Genomic DNA, 27300 nt, shown 5'->3' on the forward strand with positions numbered 1-27300 from the left:
AATGACAAAAACACCACCATTTCAGTAGCCCATATGACTTGCGCACTATATTCCAAGTCTTCTAAAGCTATACACTGATGAGCCAAAATATTATGACCACTTACAGCTGAAGTGAATAACATTGATCATCTCCTAACAAGGCCAAATGTCAAGGTCTGGGTAGATCAGATGGTAAGCGAACAATCAGTTCTCAACGTGTTGAATGCAGGAGAAATGGGGAGGAGTAAAGACCTGAGCGACTTTGACAGGGGCCAAATTGTTATGGCCAGACAACTGAGTACCATCGAAAGCACCAACAATGGGCAAGCGAGCGTCGGAACTGGACCTTGGAGCAGTGGAAGAAGGTCGCCTGGTCCAATGAGTCTCTTTTTCTTTTACATCATGTGGATGGCCGTGTACATGTGCACCGTTTACCTGAGGAAGGGATGGCACCAGGATGCACTGTGGGGCACCAGGACAAGCCGGTGGAGGGAGTGTGATGCTCTGGGCAATGTTCTGCTGGGAAACCCTGGGTCCGGCCATTAATGTAGACAATGCACACATTGTTCGGGAATGGTTTGAAGAACATGATGAAGAGTTCAAGGTGTTGCCTTGGCCTCCAAATTCTCCAGATCTCAATCCGATTGAGCATCTGTGGGATGTGCTGGACCAACAAGTCCGATCCACGGCGGCTCCACCTTGCAACTTACAGGACTTGGGATCTGCTGCTAATGTCTCGGTGCCAGCTGTTTTGGCGGCACGCAGAGGACCAATGGCATATTAGGCAGGTGGTCATAATGTTTTGGCTCATCGGTGTACAGTATGTTTGCTTTGTTTGAGGAATAGACTGAACTTTCTGACTGAAAATCATTATTCTGTGAAAATAGTCCCCTCCGCAGAAGCTCTCCAGTCTCATTTACACCACTGGTCACTGTCTCCTTTCATTGTATGGAACAAAGTGGGCTTTGACATTCTGCAAAACTTCTCCTTTTGTGTTCCATAAAAGAAAGAAGGTCATACAGGTTTGAAATTATTTAAGGGTACATAGATTTTTTAACAGTTTCCTTACATTGCAAAAAGTAATATTCAAAAAGTCCATCTTTGTCTTTTTTTCCAGTTAGAAGAACATTAAAAACATTCTTAAAGCAAGATGAATTTACCTGATAAGCAACACTGCTATTTAGACATGTTGCTTGTATGGTAATGAATCTTGTTTTTAGTATATTTCTATTTAGCTTCATTTAGAAAAAAAATAAAAAATTTAAACTCTATGCACTGCAAAAATATTTTTTTCTTAATTAATATTTTTGTCTTGTTTTCCTAAACTTTATTAAAACATGATTTATTTAAGAAGCACAGTTGTGTAAGATAATAAGACTTGTTATGTCTTGAGTTAAATTTATTTTTCTTACCGTATTGGCAAATAGATTTTTTTTTCTTGTTGTTGTTAGCGTAAACCCCACAATTATGTTGTTAGATTTATGCTTAAAACAAGAAAAAACTATTTTCCAATGGGGTAAAAAATAAACTTAATTCAAAATATATTCTCTGAGAAGTCTTATTAATTTACAATGTTTTGTTTCTTAAGTACATTTATGTTGTTTGAAGGATTTTTTATGATTTTTTATTTATCTATTTTTTTTGGGGGGGGGGGGCAGTGTACAGGGACTATAGCAGTTCTTTAAATAAGTAGATGAGCAGGATCTTGTAGTGGGTGTCAGACTTTAAAGTGTTCTGGTTTGTGCTACATTCTCTTCAGGCATGGCATCATCACACTACAAGCACAGTCTGAGTCCAACAGGAGACTGTGGCTGGAAGCTATGGACGGCAAAGAGCCGGTGAGTGCTTGACCAACTTTCTTTCCTTTTTTTTATTTTATTTTTTTTATAAGATTTTGACATTGCTGTCATCCCTGCTTTTATATTCCTTCAAAAAATACTCAAATCATTGGGTCTAAAGTGCTTCCTTATAATACACCAGAATATCCTAGAGAGTTTAGGGTTAGTTTTGACTTGGGCCACTAAGTAACCAACTTGCAGACCTCCTAGAACATACTGGCAACCACATAGCAATGCCCTAGCAACTGCTCAGAACACCTTAGCAACACATTAGCAACCACTAAGAACACCCTAAAAACCACATACCAATGCCAAAGAAACCATCCAGAGCACCTTAGCAACCACATAGCAACGCACTAACAACCACCCAGAATACCTTGGCAACCACATAGCAATGCCCTAGCAATCACCCAGAACACCCTAGAAACCATAGAGCAATGCCCTAGCAACTATTAAGATCACCTTAGCAACCACATAACAACACCCTAGCAACCACTCAGAACACCTTAGCAACCACATTGCAACACCATAGCAAACACCCAGAACACCCTAGAAACCACATAACAATGCCATAACAACCATCCAGAACACCATAGCAAACACATAATAACACCCTATCAACCACCCGGAACATCTCTAGAAACCATATACTGTAGCAATGCCCTAGAAACCACTCAGAACACCTTAGCAACCACATAGTAACACCCTGGCAACCATCCAGAACAGCCTAAAAACATATAGCAATGCCCTAGCAACCACTCAGAACATCTTAGAAATCACATAGCAAGAGCCAAGCAACCACCTAGAACACCCTGGCAACCACATAGCAACACTCTAGCTACCACCTAGAACACCTTGGAAACCACGGAGAAATGCCCTAGCAACCATTCAGAACACCCATGCAACAACATAGCAACACCCTAGCAACCAATGAGAACACCCTAGAAACCATATACTGTAGCAATGCCCTATTAACCACTCAGAACACCTTAAAAAACCACATAGCAACACTCTAGCAACCAACAAGAACACCCTAGAAACCACATAGCAATGCCCTAGCAACCATTCAGATTACTTTAGCAACCACATAGCAATGCCCTGTAACCACCCAGAACACCATAAAAAGCATATAGCAATGCCCTTGCAACCACTCCGAACACCTTAGCAGCCACATAGCATCATGGCGGCAACTTTGACAGGGCAAACCACTCACGTTTTCTTCAGAACATACAAATCTTACTGTTATTTACATCCCTGCAATTCATGACTCAACAACTTGCAAAACTCTGTATTTTCAAAGCATCATTTTTGTTTTATTGTCCAACCAACATGGAAATGCACTGATTAGATATCTATGAATCTGAGCATATCTGAGCCAAACACATCTGTAACAGGACAGTTTATATAAGAGGGATATCTGTCATAACTCAATTTTGACAAAATGTGTAGTTGGTGCATATGCCTTTGCACGGCAGAATTACAATAAACATAGTTTTAAATATATATATATATATATAATTTTTTTTTTTTTTTTTTTTTTAGATCTACAATCTTCCTGCTATTCTAAGCAAAAAGGAGGAAAGTAAGTACTTTAGTTTCTGTCACAGTATTATTACTCACATATTTTTAAATATTTATAGTATATACTGTATATTCTAATATTATTACTTTTCAATTTTTTTTAAATATATTTTACATAAAGTGTATTAATTGTAGACCTGATTTTATGAATATATTACTTCTATTACAGTATATTACTTCTGGTCATTTCTTTTTTCAGAGAGAGAAAATAAGAAAAATCAGAGAGAGCTAAATATGTATGCCTGACCTCACATGCCCTCATCAGATTAACTGTGTTCAACACACTCAATCAGATAATGTGTTTTCCTTTCACTACACCCTTTATCTGTCTGTGCTCTCTTGTTTCCTCTCACAAGGTCAAAGGCATTACACTGAGTAAGGCCAAAGTAAGCCCAATCCCCTTGAGTGTGTCACAAGCTAAATTCACCTATTGAACATGTTGTTTGTGTTCACTCTTTTGTAGCATATTTAAATGAGGCTGGCTTTAATTTTGTGAGGAAGTGTATTCAACTGGTGGAGATGAGAGGTGAGTTGTTCTAATGGCCTGTTATCTTATATAGGATATAGGATAAGATATACATAGGATACATGTATATTCCCTGCATAAAGCTTTCTATACTTTTATTTTTAAATCCTTATTGTTACAGAGACCATTTAATCATGTAATAATAATAATAATAAGAAGAAAACGATAATAAAATAGTTAATAAATTAGTCATACATTTAAATATTTTAAATAACATAAAATCAATATATTATTTATTAATTCTTCTTACTATATATTATAATTATTGTACTGTTTTTAATAATACATATTATTATTATTATTATTATTATTAATATTAATATTTGTTATTTGTTGTTTTTATTTATATTTGTAAAACATCTTTCATATAAAACGTCTCAGGTCAGAGGTCAGAATAAAAACATTAAGAAAACAAAATTATAAAACAGAGAAACATTGTCAAAAACATATAAGAAAGATTAAACTAATAAGAAAGAAAATGAAATAATAAAAATAAACAATAATAATGATATTATTTAATAATAAATCATTATTACTATTTACTATTACTTTTATTATTGTACTGTTTTTAATAATACATAACTTATTTATTATTATTATTATTATTTTGTTGTTGTTAACAACTTTCATATAAAACATCTCAAAGTGCTTCAGAGGTCAGAATAAAAAACATATTAAGAAAAAAAAAATAAAACAGAGAAACAATGTTAACAACAAATAAGAAAGATTAAACTAATAAGAAAGAAAAGAAAATAAGAAAAATAAATGAAATCTTAAAAAGCTAAAAGTATGTCTAAAAATGATTTTTTTAAAGTGAATGCTTGGATTTGGATCTAGTCTAATTTCAATTGGTACAAAGCTCAGTTTTAATTCTTTAAGGCATCTCTTCACATTAAGACCTCCAAGTTTGATTTAGAGCATATTTGGACATACAGTCAGGAGTTTATAAAGGTGCTAAGTCATGCTCATCTTCAAAGACCAGGAAAAGAGCCTTAAAATCAATTCTGTTTGTTACTTAACCATAGCAAATTAGCTAAAACGGACCCACTTTATATTATGTGGCCTTAACTACTATGTACTTAACCATTTGATACAATGTACTTATTATGTACATACATGTAATTACATTTAAAGTACTTGCATTTAATTACATTTGTAGTTACACTGTTAACTTTACCCCTAACCCAACCCTTACCCCTAAACCTAACTCTAACCCCTAACCCTACCCTTACTCCTAAACCTACCCATACCTCAAACTCAGTAGCAGAAAATGTGGTAATTTTGCAGAACAACATGTAGTTACACAGTAAATACATAGTCTTGCATGTTTTTAATGTTAATACATAGTAGTTAACTCCACCTAATATAAAGTGTGACCGCTAAAACAGATGTAGCATAGTCTTTCAGGGAATATTGAGAATATATGTGCATGTGTGCTTTATGTGCATGTGTTTATATAGTATGTGATGTGATTGCATATACTGTATTCTCTCTCAGCAGGACTCAGCACTATGGGTTTGTACCGAGTTGGCGGAATAAACTCTAAAGTGCAGAAGCTCATGACCACAGTCTTCTGTATGTCACCTCACTTCACTTCACATTTATTTAAATCGCACCTCACCTCACATTTACTTATATCAATGCCAGTCTGGAGATCTGCACACAGAAATCTCTGCTTCATGCCAGGTTTATAAAACTCTGTTTTCCCTCTAAACCAATCGACTTTCCAAAAACATGATCACATCTGGTTACTATTAATTCTGTTCTGTCAGTTCCCGACAAAGTTTCGGAATCGGTATATTCTATAAAATAAATAAAATCTTAAACCCATCTCTAAACACATATCTGCTCTCCTTTAAACTATACTCCATTTAAAAACTACCAGACAGACTGCGTAAATCCCTTTTAAAAGGTCACAAAAGTTCTGAGCATGATCAAACACAGACATTACTATGTCTAGTTGCTGTAGTTTTCTGCAAGTATGTGTGCTTAAATGGGTGAATCTCAAAAAGCCTAATAAAAGCATGCCCTGGTCATAATAAACCCCAAAATCCAACGACAGAAATAAGAAATTGTATTTTACATTATGACAACATAAAGCCTTTTTTTTTTTTTTAGACCAATACAATTTATTTTCATTACAATTAAGCCCACTTTCACCCCAAATTCTCAAAATCGTAATGCAAAAAACTCATTCTCATTACCGTAATGCAAATCAAGATCGTTTTTTCAACACTATAATGTGAAAAAGAAGAATATATTATTTGTATTATATAAATTGTAAAGTAATCATACATCATGGTAGTATTTGTTTTAATGCCTAAATTTAAATTCAATGTAATTATACTGTATATATATATATATATATATATATATATATATATATATATATATATATATATATATATATTGAAGTATATTCTGCGGGTCATACATAAACAGTTTTGCTGACAGATCATGCTGTATGTGTGTCTGGGTTTCTCTTCCAGCACCCAAAGCAGCTCCAGACATGGATCTGGACCCAGAAACCTGGGACAACAAAACTATCACCAGTGGCCTAAAGAATTACCTCAGGTTAGTATGTTCCTATTGTTTGTTTGCCGGGTTACAGACTGACCATATTACTCCTAATGGAGATCTGAAAAGCAAGTGGGATCCGCACATTTAAAGAAATGGCTCAAGAAATAGTGTGTACTTTCTCCTGTTTGATACGTTTTAGGAGGAGAGATAATTGGAAGCCATTCTTCTTGTGTTTATCCACCAGGTGTCTCTGTGAACCACTCATGACATACAAGCTCCACTCAGACTTTCTCATGGCCGTCAGTAAGTTATTGGTCTTTATACAAAAATATCTGACCGCAGAGTCATTTAATAAACACATTTACTTGATTTATTGTCTTTAAAATCAAAACTGTTGTCTGTTTTGAGTTCGTTAAGATTATTGTTGAGTTTTTGTGAGTATTGCTGATGGTGTGTTGATGTTTTCCATTTGTTTTCTTATAGAATCAGATGATCAGAACTACAGAGTGTGTGCAGTTCATGCGCTTGTGCATAAACTACCTGACAAAAATAAAGAAATGCTGGAGACATTAATCAAACACCTGCTCAAGTAAGTCTCAGTCCTGAACTAGATTTTGAATGAGATTGTATTTATTTAATTAATTTTTACTTTTTGAGTGCTGTCATACTTTTTTCCTCAAATAACACCTGCCCTCAACTCACTTTCTTGCAGGTCTTCTTTAATATTTATTTGCTGATTTATTTATTGTATAGTCTATTTAACTGGGTCGTTGACATAAAATACTTTTGAGAAGTTGACACGTCCTTCAGTGTGACATGTTATACTTCATCTAAAACTATTTTAAAATGCATTTTGCTCATTCTTTTAGGTTGCACTTTTATATAAGGTTCCTTTAAATACTATAGGCCCTTTCCCACCTACTGTCCTGGTTCTTTTCCCTTATTAACTTTCTAGATGAGAAGTCTTAAGAGCCCATGGAGACTTTTCCTCTTTTGCATTTGCACTCACAAAAGTAACCCCTGCACTGACGTCATCTAGTATCAACCATTTTTTTATTCTGATGTTGTTGGCACATGCCATTCAAAAGCAACAACATCGACGGAGGACGCCAGGATCAGAGCTACACTTTTGTGAGGGCTGTTTTACACTAACTTTGGCTGCTTCAGAAAACATAGGCACCTGCCTAATTGGTTAATGGTTTAACCGACAGCATTTTTTAATGAATGAAAGTAAACTGGCCTCTGAACATATTAAAAAGCACCTCATTGTTTTGAACGCAGCTTCACGATTGCTGTAGGAAAGCGGATAGCCACAGTCTACCAGCAGATTAATATTGTGGAGGATGAGAGTTTAAGAGATTTAATGTCCATTGCAATGACAATGCAACCTATGGGGAGACTAGTTTGTTCAATTAGTTAACCTCCCAATTAGACTTTTGGAAATGTTTCATGTTTCTTAAATTAGTGCTGTTTTAGTGCATTTCTATCTTTATACTGTGGAAGGCTTTGTTTGGAAAATGTTAATAAAGCATTATATTGTTACATATTGTTTTCTTTTCTTTCCTAAGAAGGAAATAAGTGGATTTTGACAGGAAAAGAAGTATGTTTAGAGTCAAATTTCAGTACTTTCAAAATCAGCGTTTAATCGTGATTAACTACGAAGATTTTGCGATTAATTGTAATTAAAACTTTTAATCAACTGAGAGCACTAATATATTTGTTCCTGCAGTGTGTCAACTCACAGTGAAAGTAACATGATGACCGTGTCTAATCTGGGAGTGATCTTCGGTCCCACACTGATGCGCTCGCAAGAGGAAACTGTTGCCGCCATGATGAACATCAAATTCCAAAATATTGTGGTTGAGATTCTCATTGAAAATTTTGAAAAGGCAAGTAAAGTCATTGATAATTCAAGACTTACTCCTCACAGAAAGAAAGAAATTATGAGATGAACAAACTTATTTTTGTGAAACGTTTTGCTTGAAAAGTGTGCTTGTGCTAAAGGGACACTTGGCTTGATATTTTGCTATCTAATGTTATGACATTCATACATTTTTAAGAGTGTTGTAAATGGCCAAATACTTTTTGGTGCTACTGTACATCAAACTTCAAATATGTGGGATAGGTTATCCTATCCCAGATGAGTTGATGTTTATTTTGATGTGTCTTCACAGATATTTCATCAGGCCCCGGACCCTAATGTTCCCCTGCCGCAACCTCAGACTCGGCCTGAGTCCCGCAGGAGCAGAGCCATCTGCCTGTCATCTGGACCAGGCAAACCCAGAAGTCTCTACACGCCCTCACTGTGCCTGGCGGATGCGGACAGTGAGTCTCATACTACCAGTAATCATCACGTTTCACATTCACTGTTGATATTACATCCTTCGTGTGCTGTGTTTTAATTATGGTGGCCAACGTTTAACACATAAACTTATGAGATTAAATAAATATGTTTAACATCAGTAAATGTATTTAACACAATTAACACATTCACCTAATTAGGGGTGGTTGCCGATGCATGCATCACTGTTGTTATTGCTAATACTTTGGATAAGGGATTTGAACAGACCACTAATCATTAGAAATCTTGTTGAGGTGTGCTAATACTTTACTAAACAATCAGACTTACGATATTCACCTGGTGGTTAACAATAAATCCGATAAACTTACATCAAGAGGAGGGACCCGAGCCATATCTAGGGATCGTAAATACTATAGTGACTTGGAGGTGGACTCTTTTGACTTGACCCAGTAAGCAACCACCCAGAACATCTTAGCAACCACATGGTAATGTGCTAAAAACTACACAGCCACTGGCTGGCAACCACCTACAACACCATGGAATTGTTGCAGCAAGTTTTGCGTTATTTTAAATAAATATTTTATAAAGAAACATTTTGTATAAAGACAGAAAAAAGAAGAATAACATAGGACAATTAGGACTTCACTGTGATTTTTTTTATGATTTGAATCTCACAAAAATGTCACAATATTTTATAATGCTTGATAAATATTAAATTCACAATGGGATGTCACAATTATTGTCCTGTTTTTTTCTTGTGTTTTTTCTTCTTTATGCAAAATGTTTATAATTTTGTTTTATTTAAAAAATAAAATTCTTATATGAATATTTATCAAGCATTTCTTAAAATATTGTGAATTGTTTTAGAGATTCACACAATTTAAAAGGCAAAACGTAATCCTAATAGTCCTATTTTATTCTTGTTTTTTCTTTTTTCTTTATGCAAAATGTTTATTAAATATTTATTTAAAATAATTTCTTCATTTCTTATATTAATATTTATGAAGCATTTCTTAAAATATTGTGACATTTTCATGAGATTCACCCAGTGTCTGTGTAAAAAAAAAAAGAATAATCTAATTTGATCAGTTTATCATTTTAGTTGAACTGGTTGGGTTAATAATGTCATGTAATTTTCATAAGCCGCATGTCATCATTGCAGATGTCTTGATTGTGGCTGCAGGTGACACGTTCAGCAGCAGTTCAGTCAGCACTCCCATGGGCAGCATGGACTCCCTCTCCTCACACTCCTCAGAACAGAACAGCTCCTCCAAGACCTGCTCCTCTCCACAGCCCAAAGACAAACCCCCCTTTCCCGGCCTGCGGCAGAGCCCTTCCTCCCTGTCCTCCAACGAGCCACAGGGCCTCACCTGCACCAGCAGTCCAGAGTCCAGCTCCAGAGAGGACACGGGTCATGTAGATGGAGACTGGGAGGACATCCGTAGTGTGAGCTCAGTCACTGCCAGATCTTCAGCAGCACCTACCAAAGCTCCTCACACAGGAATAAGACTCAGATTAGCACAGCTGAACCGCTCAAATGCTCCGTCACTCAGATCCTTACACATCTCAGAAGGTAGGGAGCAAATATATCTGCTGTCTGACAAAACATGTACAGAACCTGACTGTGTTTTGACATCACGATTTAATGCAGGTGATTCCTGTACAGTATATTGGCTTAGATCAGCATAGTCATTTTGTGCTGTCCTGTTTTGAGGTCGCTGTGCGGGGTCTGTTCAGAGTCTGGTGTGTGTGGAGCAAAAAAACATCGCTAAGTCCACTGCCTACAAAGATCTGCCACCTAAAACAGTCCTACGTCGAAAGCTGGACAGTAACAACTCTAGTAATGGCTATCAAAGACCAGGATCAGTGTAAGTAAAACTGTTCATCAGTATTTAACTTACTGCAGGTAAATGGACCTGATGCTAAACCTCACATTTGAAGAAAGTTTTGTACTATGGTTTTTGTTTTGGCTTACACCATGTCTGTTCTGTGAGTGATTTGATATGCGTGCTTGCAGTGTAAACATGATGTTAGATGTTTTATTTATTGGGCTCTATTTTCATGGCCGGTAGGCCTATCGCGATTATTAAATAATCGTCTGATCGCGGTTATTTGATCTAACCGTGGTTGATTTGATTATTGTGCACTTCAAATTCCAATCATATTTAAATGCCCAAATAAGAGGATTTTAAGCAAATATAAAAATGCCATGAATGTTTGTGTGTCATTCAGTTAAACTCTGATCGTCACTGACCCGCAATGTAGATGTCAACAAGAGCTGCTCCTGTCTGGAAGAGCATGTGAAGTCCTTCTCAAACGCTCTGAAGCGCGCGCCGTCGCAGAGAATAGCTCCAAACTCCGGCAAAAATATAAACGAACAAAGATCAACTTTGATAGTGAACGCAAAGTGCTCCGGTTTCACTTTAACAATTGTGTAATGGCAAATGTTCTTGATCAATGTGGGATCATACACGTATTGTTAATGACACAGAGGAGGAGATGCATGCTTACTCTATTTCTGTGGAGTGATAAAATGATAATACGAAATCTTCATGAGAAATAAGGACTCGTGGGTTTAATCAAAGAACATTAAATGACGTGTGAAATTGAATAAATTAGAACAGAAATATTTTACTATCGCTTAATTTAATATTTTATTCTATAGGTATATAAAATATATTTTGTATTAAAATAAAAATTCATGAAAAACAACAAAAAACAGTGTAAATGTAAAATTGACCAAAACTAAAGTTGACCAAAAAGTGGTCTCTCATATTTATGTATTCAGAAATTAGACATGTTTCATATAGTTTTAAAGCCTTAAAAGGAAATCATATATCCCTATTTTATTATTTAATTTATAAATTTGAAGTTAAATATGTAAAAATGACTTCTTAAGATGTATGAAGCGCACATGCGCCTTAAGAAATATGACAATTTATATGACAATTAATAGAGACAATAGAGCCCTCAAACAGACAATTAATCGTCATAATCGCAATTATTTGTTTGACAATTAATCACCAGCCAAATTTCATAATCGTGACAGCCCTAGTGGCCGGACTAGGCACAGCGCTAAGCGCAACGACTGTGTGCTACGTCTTACTCAATTTTCGTGAGAGCACTAATTCTAAATACAATTTTCGTGCCAGAGCAAGGCGCAAGTGGGCGTGGGTGAGAGTGTTTGCGCTATCTGTCGGTGTATGCGTGCAAAATGTGGGTGTATTGTAAGTTAATGAAGTGGCTCAAAGCGCAATTTCCTATTTTCCTGAGAAATTGCTTTCGACAAACAGAGCAGTGGATACATTGCCTACAGCCCATTTACACTAGCAAATTTTTATAAATGGGCTGTGTTCTTTTCATATCGACGTTGCTTGACAAGAAATGGAATATAATTAATGCTTTGCATGCGCGATTTCACCCAACCCACTTGCGCCTAGACTTAGCCTTTGCTTGCATGAAAATACCAAAACTTAAATGCATAACACTGCACTTAGTGCTCTTAAAATAGGGCCCATTACCTCATAAAGCTGGAAGTTTTTGAGCATATATTATATCAAATTAAATGTACAAAGTAAGTTTGTAAAAATTTTTTGGGGTTATATCATTTAGCATGTAAACCTAAATTAACTATGCAATTTTCTTAAAGGGACAGTTCAACCAAAAATGATCATTCTCTCTCATCATTTACTTACTTTTATGCCATCTCAAACTCATATGACATTCTTTTTTCTGCAGGACACAAACGGAGATATTTTGAAGTATATATGATGTGTGTTTGTCAAATACAATGCAAGTCAATGGAGTCCAAAACTTTCAAGCTCCAATAAGGACATAAAGGCAGCATAAAGGTGATCTGTACGACTTGGTCTATATCAATATGGAAAGATATATGGTCACTCTGGGTGAGAAAAAGACTAAGTTGTTCAAAAGAAGGTCATATGAGTTTGAGACAGCATGATGGTGAATAAATAATGAGAGAAATATAATTTTAGGGTGAACTATTCCTTTAAAAGATTAAAATAGCAGATTTTTTAAAGTAAGTTATGAGGTTCTACAGGGATACTCTCTGGGATGTAATTTCCTATTTTAGGGGATTCATGATAACATTCACATGATAACAAAGTGTCTTCCTGCATGTTGGATATGCCAAGTTGACTTTTAAGGAAAATTATTTGGTGGTATAATAGTTCAAATATTAATAATATTTTACAACAAAATGGCATCACTGTTCACTATTATTCTTTTAAATAAACTATCAATAAAATATTTTTTTCTTTAGAATTTTACACTTTTTGTATATTTATTATTATTATTATTATTATTATTGTTATTAATATTATGATTTCAGGACAGTTACACCAAACTCATTTTTTACTTGGAAATATGAAAATTAATTTTAATTCATAAATTGAAAACAAGTTTATCATAAAGGTGGCGTATTCAAGTCATTATCTGTGTGAAATGCAGTTTTTCTGTTTTTCTGTTTTTTATACAAACAGATAAGGACACGAAAAAATTTGTTTCAGCTGTCACCTACATTACATAATTAACAACTTTTGTTGATATGTATATGTCAAAAACATTACATGATGAGCAATGTAAGCATTTAATTTTAAGGTACATTTAAGGTTTTGACAGTGTTGTAACTGATTCATAATGGAAGATGTTAAGTGGAGATTGATGTTACCCTGCTGAAAGGGGTTGATGTGACCCAGAAGCACTGGTTTTCTAAACCTCTCTTAAGGGAAAGATATATTGTTTGACTTGTCATGACAGAGGAAAAAAGAAACATCAAATCTTACTCAAGTGGACTGAATTCAAATGACTTCTTCACACATCCGTAAACTTCTTCAAGTGTAGGAACACAAAGTTCCCTATCTGTCACTCACTCGACGTTGTGTCGATGTAGTGACACTAGGGGTCACTCTTGGGAGCCCAAAACACCTCTGGTCTTTGATAAAAGGCCAATGAAAATTGGCGAGTGGTATTTGCATGCCACTCCCCCGGACATACGGGTATAAAAGGAGCTGGTATGCAACCACTCATTCAGATTTTCACTTCGGAGCCGAATGGCCATGCTCATTGAGCTGAATTCTCACGACTGTTCATTCACCTCTGCTGGATCTGACGCCGCATTTCAGTGGCTTCTCCCTCCTCTGCACTGCAGAGAATGCCCCTGGGCGCTTCGGCAGAAAAAAGAGACTATGTTTTTCTGAAAGTGTCTCTAAAAGAGCGGCACACACGGAACGTCTTTTTAAAGACACATCTTTTTAAAGATGCCTTTCCGATTGTGTGTTATTCCTGGTTGCGGTCGTTACCTCTCAACTTCAGACGGTCACGATCGCTGTCTTTCGTGTCTGGGCGCGACCCAGATGGAGGCAGCGTTTGAGGATGGTTCATGTTCTCACTGTGAGAACATGACCATGGCAACATTGCGGTCGCGGCTTGCTTTCATAAGAAAGCAAGCCACCCCAGTGGTTCCCTGCCTCGGTCCTTCTACCTACGGGTTTGAGGCCAGCATGGCTAGCACTGGGGGCGATTTGGGAACTCCAATGTGATCGCCTCCGCCGGGTATCCCCCCGCGGACCTCCCATTCCCCAGCACGCTTGTCTGCCCCGATCAGGCTTCCGGATGAGTCCGCCAACTCATCTCATGGCGAGTTCAACCTCTTGTTCGGAGCCCGCGAAGCTGATGAGCTCTCGAGCGCAGCTTCGGAGAGCGAGCTTGTCCAGTCGGACGCAGAAGCCTCAGCTGGGCTCCCCCCTTCGGGGTGGATTGCCCAGTCACAGGCTGATGCAGAAATGACAGACATGCTTTCCCGGGCGGCCGCGAGCATTGGGCTAGAGTGGAACCCTCTACTCTCCCCTGAACCCTCGCGGCTCAATGATTGGTTCCTGGGCTCGTGGCACCACTCAAAGCAGCCACGCCCTGCTCCAGTGCCTTGCTTCCCAGAAGTGCATGAGGAGCTGACAAAATCGTGGGAGGCATCTTTTACTGCCCAGTCCCGATTTCTCAGTTCCCCCACCCTCACCACCCTCGATGGCGGGGCAGCCAGTGGCTATACGGCAATTCCCCCGGTGGATAAGGCGCTCGCAGTGCACCTATGCCCGCAGAGCGCCGCCACCTGGCGCATACACCCAAAGCTCCCGTCCAGGCCCTGTAGGTTCACATCGTCCCTGACGGCCAAAGCCTACAACGCTGCTGGACAAGCCGCCTCTACCCTGCACGCCATGGCTCTCCTGCAGGTCCACCAAGCCAAGGCGCTAAAAGAACTGCACGAGGGTAGTTCCGCCCCAGATCTGATGCAGGAACTGCGCTCGGTGACCGACCTTGCTCTCCGAGCAACGAAGGTCACGACGCGGTCTCTCGGGCGGACGATGTCCACATTAGTGGTCCAGGAGCGCCACCTTTGGCTCAACCTGGTCGAGATGGGTGAGGCCGACAAGACACTGTTCATTGCTGCCCCCATCTCCCAGGCTGGCCTATTCAGCGACACCGTCAAGGATTTTGCCCAGCAGTACTCGACGGTGAAGCAGCAGACGGAGGCTATCCGGCATATCCTGCCCCGGCGCGGCTCAAGATCCCGCACCCCGTCTGCTCATCGCCAAGGGCGTCCCCCTGCGGTGACTGCACCGGCTCCGCCGCAGCCCGCCCCTTCGGCCTGGCCCCGGCGTGGAGCCCACCGCAGGAAGCAGACACCACCCATCTCATGGCCGGCCACTAAGAACCCACGAAGGTCGTCAAAGCGCCCCTGAGACGGGCAACCCAGGGTTGACGAAACCCACTGCATTGGAGCTGGTAGTAAGACCACTCCATCCCCCGGTGGAGGGCCGGGTGGAGAATCTTTTGTTGCCTTTTTATTTGATTTCGCCGCATGCCCAAGTGGCTGCAATACCCAACAGTTCAGCAAAAGAGCGGTTTCCTCCTTCCCTGGGTCACATACCCACTGTGCACGGTCGTCATCACGACCAGCGTCCACGGGTTTTTCCTTGCAGAATTGGCGCTCCAGCGGCGGTCTCCCCGCCCCTGCGTGCCCAGCTGTGGCACACATCTGACCCCGATGTGACAGTGTCCAAGGGTTGCGAGGACAGGCCTCTTCCTCCCCCGTCCCAGACTGTTCCGGGGGTGGTCACAAGGAGCCAAGTAAGTGTTTCAATGTCCCTAGATTCAGCACGGCCACGACATGGTGTGGCACCTAGAGCTCCACCCCGCTGCAAGGCCCCACCTGCCGGTACGTCCGACGACGTTGTCCCTTTGGTCCCCCTTGAGCGGAACTTGGATGTGTGGCTTGCGCTTTCCAATCCATCGCGATGGCTGGTCCGGACTGTCCGACTCGGCTACGCGATTCAGTTCGCCAGGCGTCCGCCCAGGTTCAGCGGTATCCACTTCACCTTGGTGAAGGACGAAAACACTGCTACCTTGCGTGCGGAGATCGCTACCCTCCTACGGAAGGGTGCGATAGGACCTGTCCCTCCGGCCGAGATGAAGATGGGGTTTTACAGCCCCTACTTCATCGTACCGAAAAAAGGCGGTGGGTTGCGGGCAATCTTGGACCTGCGAGTACTGAACCGGGCTTTACACAGACTCCTGTTTAAGATGCTGACACAAAAATGCATTCTGGCGAGCGTCCGGCATCAAGATTGGTTCATGGTAGACCCGAAGGACGCGTACTTTCGCGTCTCGATTCTACCTTTACACAAACCCTTCCTGCGGTTTGCATTCGAGAGTCAGGCATATCAGTACAAGGTCCTCCCTTTCGGCCTGTCCTTGTCCCCTCACATCTTCACGAAGGTCGCAGAGGCAGCCCTTGCCCCATTAAGGGAAGTGGGCATTCGCATTCTCGACTACTTCGATGATTGGCTAATCTTAGCTCACTCTTTGGACATTTTGTGTGCACACAGGGACTTGGTGCTCTCACACCTCAGCTGATTAGGCCTTCGGGTCAACTGGGAAAAGAGTAAGCTCCTCCCGGTTCAGAGCATCTCTTTTCTCGGTTTGGAGTTGGACTCAGTCTCTTTGACAGCGCGCCTCACGAACGATCGCACACAGTCGGTGCTGGCCTGTTTGAAGGCGTTCAAACACAAAACAGCGGTTCCACTGAAACTCTTTCAGAGGCTCCTGGGGCATATGGCATCCTCAGTGGTGGCCACCCTGCTCGGGTTGATGCATATGAGACCGCTTCAGCACTGGCTTCAGGCTCGAGTCCCGAGATGGGCATGGCGCCACGGTGTTCCCCTAGAGCAGGTCTCCAGGCACGTCATGGTCATGACAGATGCCTCCAAAACGGGCTGGAGCGCTGTTTGCAACAGGCATGCAGCCGCCGGCTTATGGATGGGCCCGCGGCTGCGTTGGCACATCAACTCCCTCGAGTTGTTGGCAGTTCTGCTCACCTTGCGGAGGTTCTGCCCGTTGATCCAGGGCAAGCACGTGTTAGTTCGGACAGACAACACGGCAACGGTAGCATATTTCAACCGCCAAGGTGGTCTGCACTCTCGTTGTATGTCACAACTCGCCCGCCGTCTCCTCCTCTGGAGTCGGCAGCACTTCAAGTTGCTGCGAGCCACTCACATCCCGGGCAACCTCAACACTACAGCGGACGCACTGTCATGGCAGGTTACCCTCAGGGGAGAGTGGAGACTCCATCCTCAGGTGGTCCAGCTGATTTGGAGTCGATTCGGACAGGCACAGGTAGACCTGTTCGCCTCCCAAGAAACCTCCCACTGCCTGCTCTGGTACGCCCTGACCGAGGCACCCCTCGGCATAGACGCACTGGCACACAGCTGGCCTCCTGGCCAACGTAAATATGCGTTTCCCCCAGTGAGCCCCCCAGACTCTGTGCAAGGTCAGGGAGGACGAGGAGCAGGTCATCCTGGTAGCACCCTACTGGCCCACCCAGACGTGGTTCTCGGACCTCACGCTCCTCGCAACAGGACGTTTTGTTTTGTTTTTGTTTTTTTCTCAAGAAAGACCTTGATTTTCATTGGTCTATGAATGTGTACATTGCAAATGTTTCTATTGTATAGAGGTAATGCTCACATTTTATAATGTATTTTCTTCTGTCTACTATATAAAAGGGTATTAAGCAATATGCCACAAGAGTCTGTACGATGAGAAAGGGGTGTTCTTAACTGAAACCCCCTTAATTTTTTGTAACATAATAATTAGATTAATCAGAATGAAAAACTTTGCTGCCTTGTAATACACTAAACCTCATAGCCCTAAGATAAGGGGGGTGCCTCGTAATTTTTTCAGAGGGTGGGCTCACTATCTAAGACTTTGAAAACCATCTATACTGTCCATTATGCTTAAAAATTGAAAGTATAGAAGAGCTTGGATCACTGAGAGCCCAAATATTAGATCCAGTGTGCACATGTACTTATACCAAAGTGACGTAATTATGTTTCTTCAACTATGGGCACGTTTAGCCCTGTAGAATGTAGAAAAACAAAAACATAACTCTAAGGTCAAAAAATATTTTCACCTAATAAATATTTCAATTATTGACCTTTTATTTTTTGTTTAGATCATGGTTTTAAACATGTACTAATATTTTATGATGGATTTTCACAGTTTAAGATTGAAAGTCTGGGTGTGGTACAAGGTTAAATCTAAATAAAAAAAAAAAAAAAACATTTATCTGAAGGCATTTGAAAAGTAACAAAAATAACTGTTGAAGGCCAGTCTAATTCTTGTGACTTCTTTAAAATCATATTGACAGTAATTTAAGGCATGCTTGTATCTTTCAGGGTGGCAGCCAGAGCATTGCTTTTTGAAAACCCATCTGCTGTAAAAGCCAATCCCATTGGAAGGTAAAGTACTTCATGGACAAGCCACATAAAAACATCAATCATATTTCACTATAAGTTATATTTGATGGCAAACATGTCTTTAAAACCAATATACACTCACTGGCCACTTTATTAGGTACACCTGTACACCTACTTATTCATGTGATGTATAAAATCATGCTGATACGGGTCAGGAGCTTCAGTTAATGTTCACATCAACCATCAGAATGGGGAAAAAATGTGATCTCTGTGACCGTGGTGTGATTGTTGGTGCCAGACGAGCTGGTTTGAGTATTTCTGTAACTGCTGATCTCAAATCCCAGGAGATCAGCAGTTACAGAAATACTCAAACCAGCTCGTCTGGCACCAACAATCATGCCACGATCCAAATCAACTGAAGCTTCTGACCCAAGTCTGCATAATTTTATACATGACAATGCTGCCACACGATTGACTGATTAGATAATCACAAGAATAAGTAGATGTACAGGTGTACCTATTAAGACATGGACTCTACAAGACCCCTGAAGGTGTCCTGTGGGATCTGGCACCAGGACATTAGCAGCATATCCTTCAAGTCCTGTAAGTTGCGAAGTGGTGCCGCTGTGGATCGGACCTGTTGGTCCAGCACATACCACAGATGCTCAATCGGTTTGAGATCTGGGGAATTTGGAGGCCAGGGCAAAACCTTTAACTCTTCCTCATGTTTCTCAAACCATTCGCGAACAATGTGTGCTGTGTGGTAGGGCATATTATCCTGCTGAAAGAGGCCACTGCCATCAGGGAATACCATTGCCATGAAGGGGTGTACCTGGTCTGCAACGATGTTTAGGTAGGTGGCACGTGTCAAATTGACATCCACATGAATGGCCAGACCCAGGGTTTCCCAGCAAAACACTGCCCAGAGCATCACACTCTCTCCATCCCACAGTGCATCCTGGTGCCATCAATTCCCCAGGTAAATGGCGCATACGTACACGGCCATACACTTGATGTAAAAAAAATAGGAGTCATCAGAACAGGCAACCTTCTTCCACTGCTCCAAGGTCCAGTTCTGATGCTTGCGTACCCATTGTAGGCGCTTTCGACGGTGGACAGGGGTCATCATTGGCACTCTGACCAGTCTGCGGCTTCGCAGCCCCATACATAGCAGGGTGCAATGCACTATGTGTTGTGACACATTCCTCCCGTAACCATCATTAAAATTTTCTGTGACTTGTGCCACAGTAGACCTTCTGTAAGTTCAGACTAGACGGTATAGCCTTCGTGCCCTCGTGCATCGCTGTGCCGTGGGCAACGTATGTACAGTATGTTGAGAAGCCAACACACTGTAATTAGACAAAGTTTGGCAAAGTTGACAAAGGTATTTTTATGTTATTTTTTTATTCTTTTATTTTTCCAAATCCCTAACCTAAAACCAAAATTTTGAAACCCCTCCTAGATCTTTTAAGTTACATCTACCAAACTTAGCACAGACCTTCAGCCTGATTTGACTTCAAACTTCAAGCATTTAAAACTATTTAAAAACTATGTTTCAAGCCAACATTGAAAGTTTAAATTCTTAATGATATAGACTTTGACAACTGACCCAGAGTGTCATCATTTCTGATTTCATCCACAGAGATGCTAAAGCCATATATTCCTGTGAAGCAGAACACAGTAATGAGCTGAGTTTCCTGCAGGGGGCTCACTTCTCCAATGGTGAGTCAGCATCCACCCAATGATCAAGAACCTAAGTTCAGTTCTTGATTTGCACTGACTTGTAAATACCATTAACATAAATATTCAGCAACACTAGCCATGGATATGTTATGGTATTTTGGGAATGCAGTCTAAAATCGGGTTGTTCTTGTATAAAGGTGATTTAAGCAACAACAACAAAAAAAAAAACATTTATACACAAATATTCTCACATTTTCAGTTTAGTCAGTAGCAATATGTATCACAATGTACACATTTAAATGGAAAAGAAATATTCAGATTACTGTAAAAATAATTAAAGATCCCTTTTGTCTTAAAAAAAAAAAAAAAAAAAAAAATTTGTCATTACTTACATTACTTAAAATTCAGACCTGTATTAGCAAAGCCTCTGAGCTGCTCTTTTTCCATGCATTAAAAGTATAATATGGACAGACACGGTCAAGTTGTAAAAGTTGTCCAAATGACTCATCGGCTTTATTTCTAGTCCTCTGAACCAATGCAATAGCTTTGTGTTGAGAAAAGATTGAAATTTAAGTCATTATCGCTTGAAATTTCCTTTTGCAGCAGCTCTTAAAACTTGCACACAAATAAATGGCATAAGAAGATGCGTGCGTGGTTTAAGGTCAATGATGCCAAATGCCATTGTATGTGTCATAACTGATCACGCTGCGACAAGTTTGAATTTTTAGAAACTTAAATTTAATTTGGTTTGTTACATAAAGTTATTGTCTCTTCAAGCTTCTCTTGCAATTCCATACCATGTGTTGAAGGCGTTTTGAACTGATGTATGACAATACACGGAAATTTCAACTTGTATATATTGTGTACTGTGTGTATAACTTAGTGAGACAGTTATGATAATAGGGCTGGGTATTGATACAGATTTCCCGATTCGATTCCGATTCACAAGCTCTCAATTCGATTTCGATTAAATTTGATACCGATTTATATGGGTATATTTCAGTTACAATGTGGCTGCAAAAATTTGGTTGCAAATGCGAGTGATTTCCTCTCATTGCAGAAGAGGGTTTCGCATAGAGTCAAAGATCAATCTTGGGATTTAAGAATCGATATCGAGATCGTTCAAATGAAGATCTCGATGCATCTGGATATGATACAAAAAGGAAAATGAATTACCACTTTATTGAAGCGCTTTGGTGCATACCAAAGTGCTTCAAAATGTTCTGTGGAACAACCATCTGCTGTTATTCTCCGTACATTTTAGGCTTGGGATTTTATAGCCTGTTGTATTTTCCGCAAGGTACAAACTTGGCTGGGCACCAGGGCAATCAAACAGGTCACAGTAACCTAGTGAAGGCAGCCTCTTCCCCTCTGTAAAGCTCTGCAAACACTCACCACAACATAAATCTCCTCTTACCTAAACAACCTTGTCACAGTGTTGACATTTGAGAGTTTTGCTAATAAATAAAAAAAAGAAACTTTTATTTTTTATCCCATTTGCCTAATGCGTCATTACCAGGTAAGTCATTTGTGAAGTCCTTTTGAAAGCTTTATGGGGGTAATGATCCATCTTTAATTAAAACCCAGCATATGCAGTTCAGTGGTGCACCTCCCTTTCCTGAGGTTGCTTTTGTTTTTTGAAGATAATGGTCTTAAGTTACAGCCAAATAAATTCAAAACAATTAGTGTTTTCAATTTATTCTGGACTACACATGCTGTGGTGAGATTAAACAAGCAACAGACATCTTTAACTAACACTATGTCCTAACCACCAACAATAAAATACAGTCGTTTTTGTTGGTTGCAAGGTTTCTTCTTCTGTGGAATATAGCGTAACAGTGCCCACCTACTTTTACAGTCATTTTGGTTCAATAAGTATTTTTTCTATATGGACAGTGGCGTAGATTCCCCCCATCATTTATACCGTGATCAATGGAAATATGGGTAAATGTTCAAGCCAAATCTATGCCCTTGCATTGGGATTTCATAAAATCCTTCATAAAAGAGTTATAAATAAAACTGGATTTTCACATTTTCTGAAGAAAATGTGAGTGATACTTGCCAGTACAAAAGTCGACGCCACAATGCTAGGTTGTTAAATGGTTGCCAGAGAATTTTAATGCATTGCTATGCGGTTGCGAGTGTCATGAGTGGTTGCAAGGGCTTTGCTAGTGTGTTCTGAGTGTTTGCTAGGTGGCAAAAGAGCCAATTAATCTAAAGAGTTAGGTGTTTGTTTAAAGGGATAGTTCACCCAAAAATTTAAATTCTCTCATAATTGACTCACACTCATATCATCGCAGATGTGTATGAATGTCTTTCTTCTGCTGAACACAAAGATTTTTAGAAGAACATCTCAGCTTTGTAGGTCCATACAATACAAGTGAATGGTGGCAAATAAAGGCTGCATGAAAGAAATCCACATGACCCCAGTGGTTAAATCCATATCTTCAGAAGTAATATGATAGGTGTGGGTGAGAAACAGATCCATATTTAAGACTTTTTTTACTATAAATTGTCCTCCCTGCCCAGTAGGTGGCGATATGCAAAATATTGTGAATCGCCAAAAACAAAAGAAGAAGAATGTGAAAGTGGAGAAATTACAGTAAAAAAACAAACAAAAAAAAAACAAACATTGATCTGTTTCTTACCCATACCTATCAAATCACTTCTGCAGATATGGTTTTACCCACTGGGGTCTTACGGATTACTTTTATGCTGCTTGTTTATGCTTTTTGGACCTTCAAAGTTCTGGCCACCATTTACTTGCATTGTAAGGACCTACAAAGCTGAGATATTTTTCTAAAAATCTTAATTTCTTAAGTTTTGCAGAAGAAAAAATCATACTGTGATAGTATGAGGGTGAGTAAATGATGAGAGAATTTTAATTTTTGGGTGAACTATCCCTTTAAATCCCCTACCGTAAGTATAAGCAATATTAATAGAGATGTTCACTAATAAATCTTCTCAACAGCTTAAAAACATCAAATTTCTCACCTCTTGTGTTTGCCGTGTGCAGTGTATCCCTCGGTGGAACCAGGCTGGCTCCAGGCTACATTTGAGGGAAAAACAGGACTCATTCCTGAAAATTACGTGGTCTTCCTCTGACAACGTCCCACCAGGCGAGGCCAAGTATTTCATGGTATCCATGGAAACATACATTTTAGATCAAGAGGTGCAAGTATATATCAAGCATTGAAGCATGTGTGGACTGTATGCATAGATCATATGCTGTTAAAAATATCGAGATCATGTATGGTATGAAACCTTAAATATAAAGCGCAAGGATGTATGTAACTACCAGAATGTCTGAATCACAGCTGTAATTCTAGACAAAAGGGTTTCAGAACGTTCACTGGACCCTGAAATATATTTTAAATTGACTTGATGGAGGGATGCTGAAAGGAGCCATTCTGAAACATTCCAATCTAGTAATATATGTTCACAATCACTGAGATCAGCAGGTGCTAAAATGCACTTAATGGTGTTTTTAAGTCTACTGTCTGGTAGAATACTGTTATTCTGCTATTTAAAGCATTAGTTAAAAGATCTAAGAGAAAGGTTTGTTTCCACTCATAATTCTAATGCTTCATTTCATTCAATCCAGAAAGTCTGAATTTCCAACTTTCTACTAGGAAAAGTGGAATGGAACACCACTTAAAGTCAAACTTGGAAACTCGTGTCGAAGTCTTCAACTCATGAAGTCACGCAAGCCTGTCGGCACTCAAGGAGATTTACAGAGCTAATGATAAACATTCACTTGTAATAAATAATATCCATCAGTGAGTCCAAGTTTCTCCATTATGTTATAGTAAAATCAGTTTAGCAAACATTTGCAGAGACATGTTCTCAAAACACAGTAAATTAAACTCTCTTTTGAAAATCGTACACCTGTAGAACAAATGGTAGCATTGCAGAATTGTTTATCAATTGGGTTGTTAGGAGAAGTCTCTGTTGACAGTTTTTTTACTTACAGTAGTGTACATATTGAGTCACTTGCAAAAACTGATGTTTTAAAGAGAATTATGTTTAAGGAGTAAAACTGTCTTTACCCTTAAGTTTTATGAAATTAATGCAATTATTCAAGGCATTCTTCTCACTAAACTAATCACTATTCGAAATGTAAATGTGTCTGTGAAATGTTTTGAAAATGTTCATGGCAAGCTGCATTTGGTTATTGTAGTTATATAGGCAATTATTAAAGGGATAATTCACCCAAAACTGAAAATTCTCTCATCATTTACTTCATGCCATCCCAGATGTGTTTTACTATCTTTCATCTGCAGAACACAAATGAAGATTTTAGAAGACTATTTCAGTACTGTAGGTCCATACAATGTAAATGAATGGTGCCCAGACCTTTCAAGCTCCAAAAATCACAAAAAGGCAGCATAAAAGTAGGGATGGGCGATACCAATTATTTTCTTTTCGATCCGATACCAAGTACTTTTAGGCCAATATCACCGATATCGATACCAATACTAAACAGAAAATTATTAGGCTGCTTTGTTTACCCTTTAAAAATTAGTTAGTATAAGCCACATATAAAACCTCAAAATTAACCATAGATATTATTATATGGTTACTATTACTAAAACCAATTGACCATATGGATACTACAGTAATGCTGTAGTAAAACCATGGTTAATTGTATCAAAACCTTGCTTTCTGCCAAAAAGAAAGAAAAAAACAAACAAAAAAAAAAACATGGTTACTACAGTCGTGGTTAGTAGTCATGGTTAATGCAATATTACTACAGTAAATCCATGGTAAGTTTTCATATGGGTATCATTTATTAACGAAGATTAAAGATCATTATCAATGTTTTAACAACTCTGAATTTAAATAAACCTGTAAAAATTGTCAAAAAAGCTCATTATAATACATGTCACGTCTAGGTTTGTCATTACTTAGTGTGAATAACTCCAGATGCTGTTTTTCTGTCATTACCGCAGGAAAGCACTGCTGCCTCTTTGAATGAGTGCTATGACTGAAAGGATGACCGCTGTCTGACTGCTACTGTATTTTAGCATTTATGTGCGTCAAGATGAGCAGAAGAAAAAATAGTTCCGGTGCCATGAAACAATTTGCTCATATAATTCTTTTTTTTCCACTTCGAAGCTTATGAGATGCATTAATATTCATGTAATCGAAATAATAAGATCAATTGTTAAAAAAATTTTTCAGAATCTATATTTTTATGTGAGGATTGATATTCTTGATACCATATCAGTATCAGAAGTATCAGTACTTTGGTATCAATCCGCCTATCCCTACATAAAAGTAATCTATAAGACTACAATGGTTAAATCTATGTCTTCAGAAGCAATATGATAGGTGTGGGTGAGAAACAGATCAATATTTATGTCCTTTTTTACTATAAATCTCCATTTTCACTTTTACATTCTTTCCACATTCTAAAAGGGAAAGTGAAAGTGGAGATTTATAGTGATTCACCCAAAACCGACTGGATCGCTTCAGTAAACATGGATTTAACCACTGGAGTCATATGGATTAATTTTATGCTGCCTTTATGTGCTTTTTGGATCTTCAAAATTCTGGCCACCATTCACATTGTATGGACCTACAGAGTTCAAATATTCTTCTAAAAATCCTTGTTTGTGTTCTGTAGAAGAAAAACGTTTCACACATCTGGGATGGCATGAGGCGTGATTTTCATTTTTGGGTGAACTATCCCTTTAAGATAAACAAGGCCAGCGCTGTCTGAAAAGATTGGAAACTACTGTCTTAGAGCTTTAGATAGCAATGGTCTCTATACTGCATTCAGGTCATTGTAGAATGTCAAGTAAAATTCAGTCTGTACAGATGTTATTGAAACAAATCCAGGTGTACAAACATGTTGTAAGTGATATTGTGATCTTACTATTCAGTCTCAATAACACCAATTCAGTGTTTATGACTGACCAACTCATTCAGCAACTGTCCTCATGTTCAAATGTCCTTTTGTGTTATAATGCAAACACTCCCTCCTCTCATACAGAGTTTTTTACAGATAAATCAACATGTGACTTGAATGTTTGGAATGGATGGAGTTGGACTTCTGTAGTGCACTTATGTTTTTTGTCATTATTCCCAATCAGACAAAAAATTAATGTATTATGAAAGCAACTGACAAAATAGAAGATAGAAGTTTATATATGGATGATTAATCATTTTTTAAATCATTGTTTTTTGTTTATTTGTTTTTGACAATAAATGTGTTTTCAAAATGTGGCTTAATTCTCATACTCCATTAAAACAAAAATGCAACCGCTAAATCAGTAGAAAAAAGTCTTAGATATCATTCAGAGTTCTGAGGGGAAAAAGACGTCAGCAGTATTTGGGAAGGAGGCGACTGCCAAGATTCCAATGTTCTTTCCCAATTAAATCCATGAGAATGCTGCGTGACCTTGACTGCTGATGTTGGAAAGATACTCCCTTCAGCTAAACTCTCAAGGTCACAGAGGATGTGATACGAGTTACCCAAAAAAATAAAAAAAGTTATTGTTTTTCAAATAAAAGCTCTGGACTTCTAAAAATAATAATAATAATTTTCTGCTTTAAAAAAACAGTCCCACTTTAGGTGACTTTAACTACTATGTACAATACTAACATTAATACACACGAAAAAAATATTTATAGTGTAACTACATGTTATTCTGCAAAATTCTCACAAGATTCACATTTGCTGCTACTGAGATTGAGGTACAGGCAGGTTTAATAGTAGGGTTATGGTTTAGGGTAAGGATTGGGGTAGGGTTTGGTATAAGATTAGGGGTTAAGGTTAACAATGTAACTGCAGATGTAATTAAATGCAGGTACTTTAAATGTAAGTACAATGCAACTACACGTATGTACAGAATAAGTACATTGTAATAAATGCTTAAGTACATAGTAGTTAAAGACAGCTATTATAAAGTGGGTCCAAAAAATCAGTAGCCAGATACATTTTAGGGTGCATTATAAGTTAGATTAATAATACAGTCATTGAATTCATTAAACATTCTGTTTCAAACCATTTTGAATTTTTTTTATTAGGCATTTTAGTTGACGTATGAGAATCTTTACTGTGTAATGTGAAGGTTAGTTGGTAAGATCTGACCA

General features: G+C 38.8%; 1 protein-coding gene across 20 annotated transcripts in view; it reads left to right on the forward strand.

The window, feature by feature from the left end:
• Nucleotides 1–26430, forward strand: part of LOC127455676 (rho GTPase-activating protein 42-like) — a 190376-nt gene extending 163946 nt beyond the window's left edge. For 2 of the 20 annotated variants that reach the window (XM_051723708.1, XM_051723716.1), the window contains 14 exons: nt 1739–1817; nt 3360–3399; nt 3862–3924; nt 5422–5610; nt 6414–6498; nt 6644–6747; nt 6928–7033; nt 8174–8333; nt 8619–8787; nt 9909–10319; nt 10461–10614; nt 18496–18558; nt 20159–20238; nt 23216–26430. In XM_051723708.1, coding sequence (XP_051579668.1) covers nt 1739–1817; nt 3360–3399; nt 3862–3924; nt 5422–5610; nt 6414–6498; nt 6644–6747; nt 6928–7033; nt 8174–8333; nt 8619–8787; nt 9909–10319; nt 10461–10614; nt 18496–18558; nt 20159–20238; nt 23216–23304 — 1792 coding nt within the window. In that variant the 3' untranslated portion in view covers nt 23305–26430. The remainder of the gene's footprint in view (nt 1–1738; nt 1818–3359; nt 3400–3861; nt 3925–5421; nt 5611–6413; nt 6499–6643; nt 6748–6927; nt 7034–8173; nt 8334–8618; nt 8788–9908; nt 10320–10460; nt 10615–18495; nt 18559–20158; nt 20239–23215) is intronic. The other 18 variants (XM_051723710.1, XM_051723717.1, XM_051723726.1 and 15 more) reach the window with 16 other exon arrangements.
• Nucleotides 26431–27300: the final 870 nt, after the last annotated feature.

This window comes from Myxocyprinus asiaticus, chromosome 18 (genome assembly GCF_019703515.2).
Source record: "Myxocyprinus asiaticus isolate MX2 ecotype Aquarium Trade chromosome 18, UBuf_Myxa_2, whole genome shotgun sequence".
In the NCBI taxonomy this organism is placed as follows: domain Eukaryota; kingdom Metazoa; phylum Chordata; class Actinopteri; order Cypriniformes; family Catostomidae; genus Myxocyprinus; species Myxocyprinus asiaticus.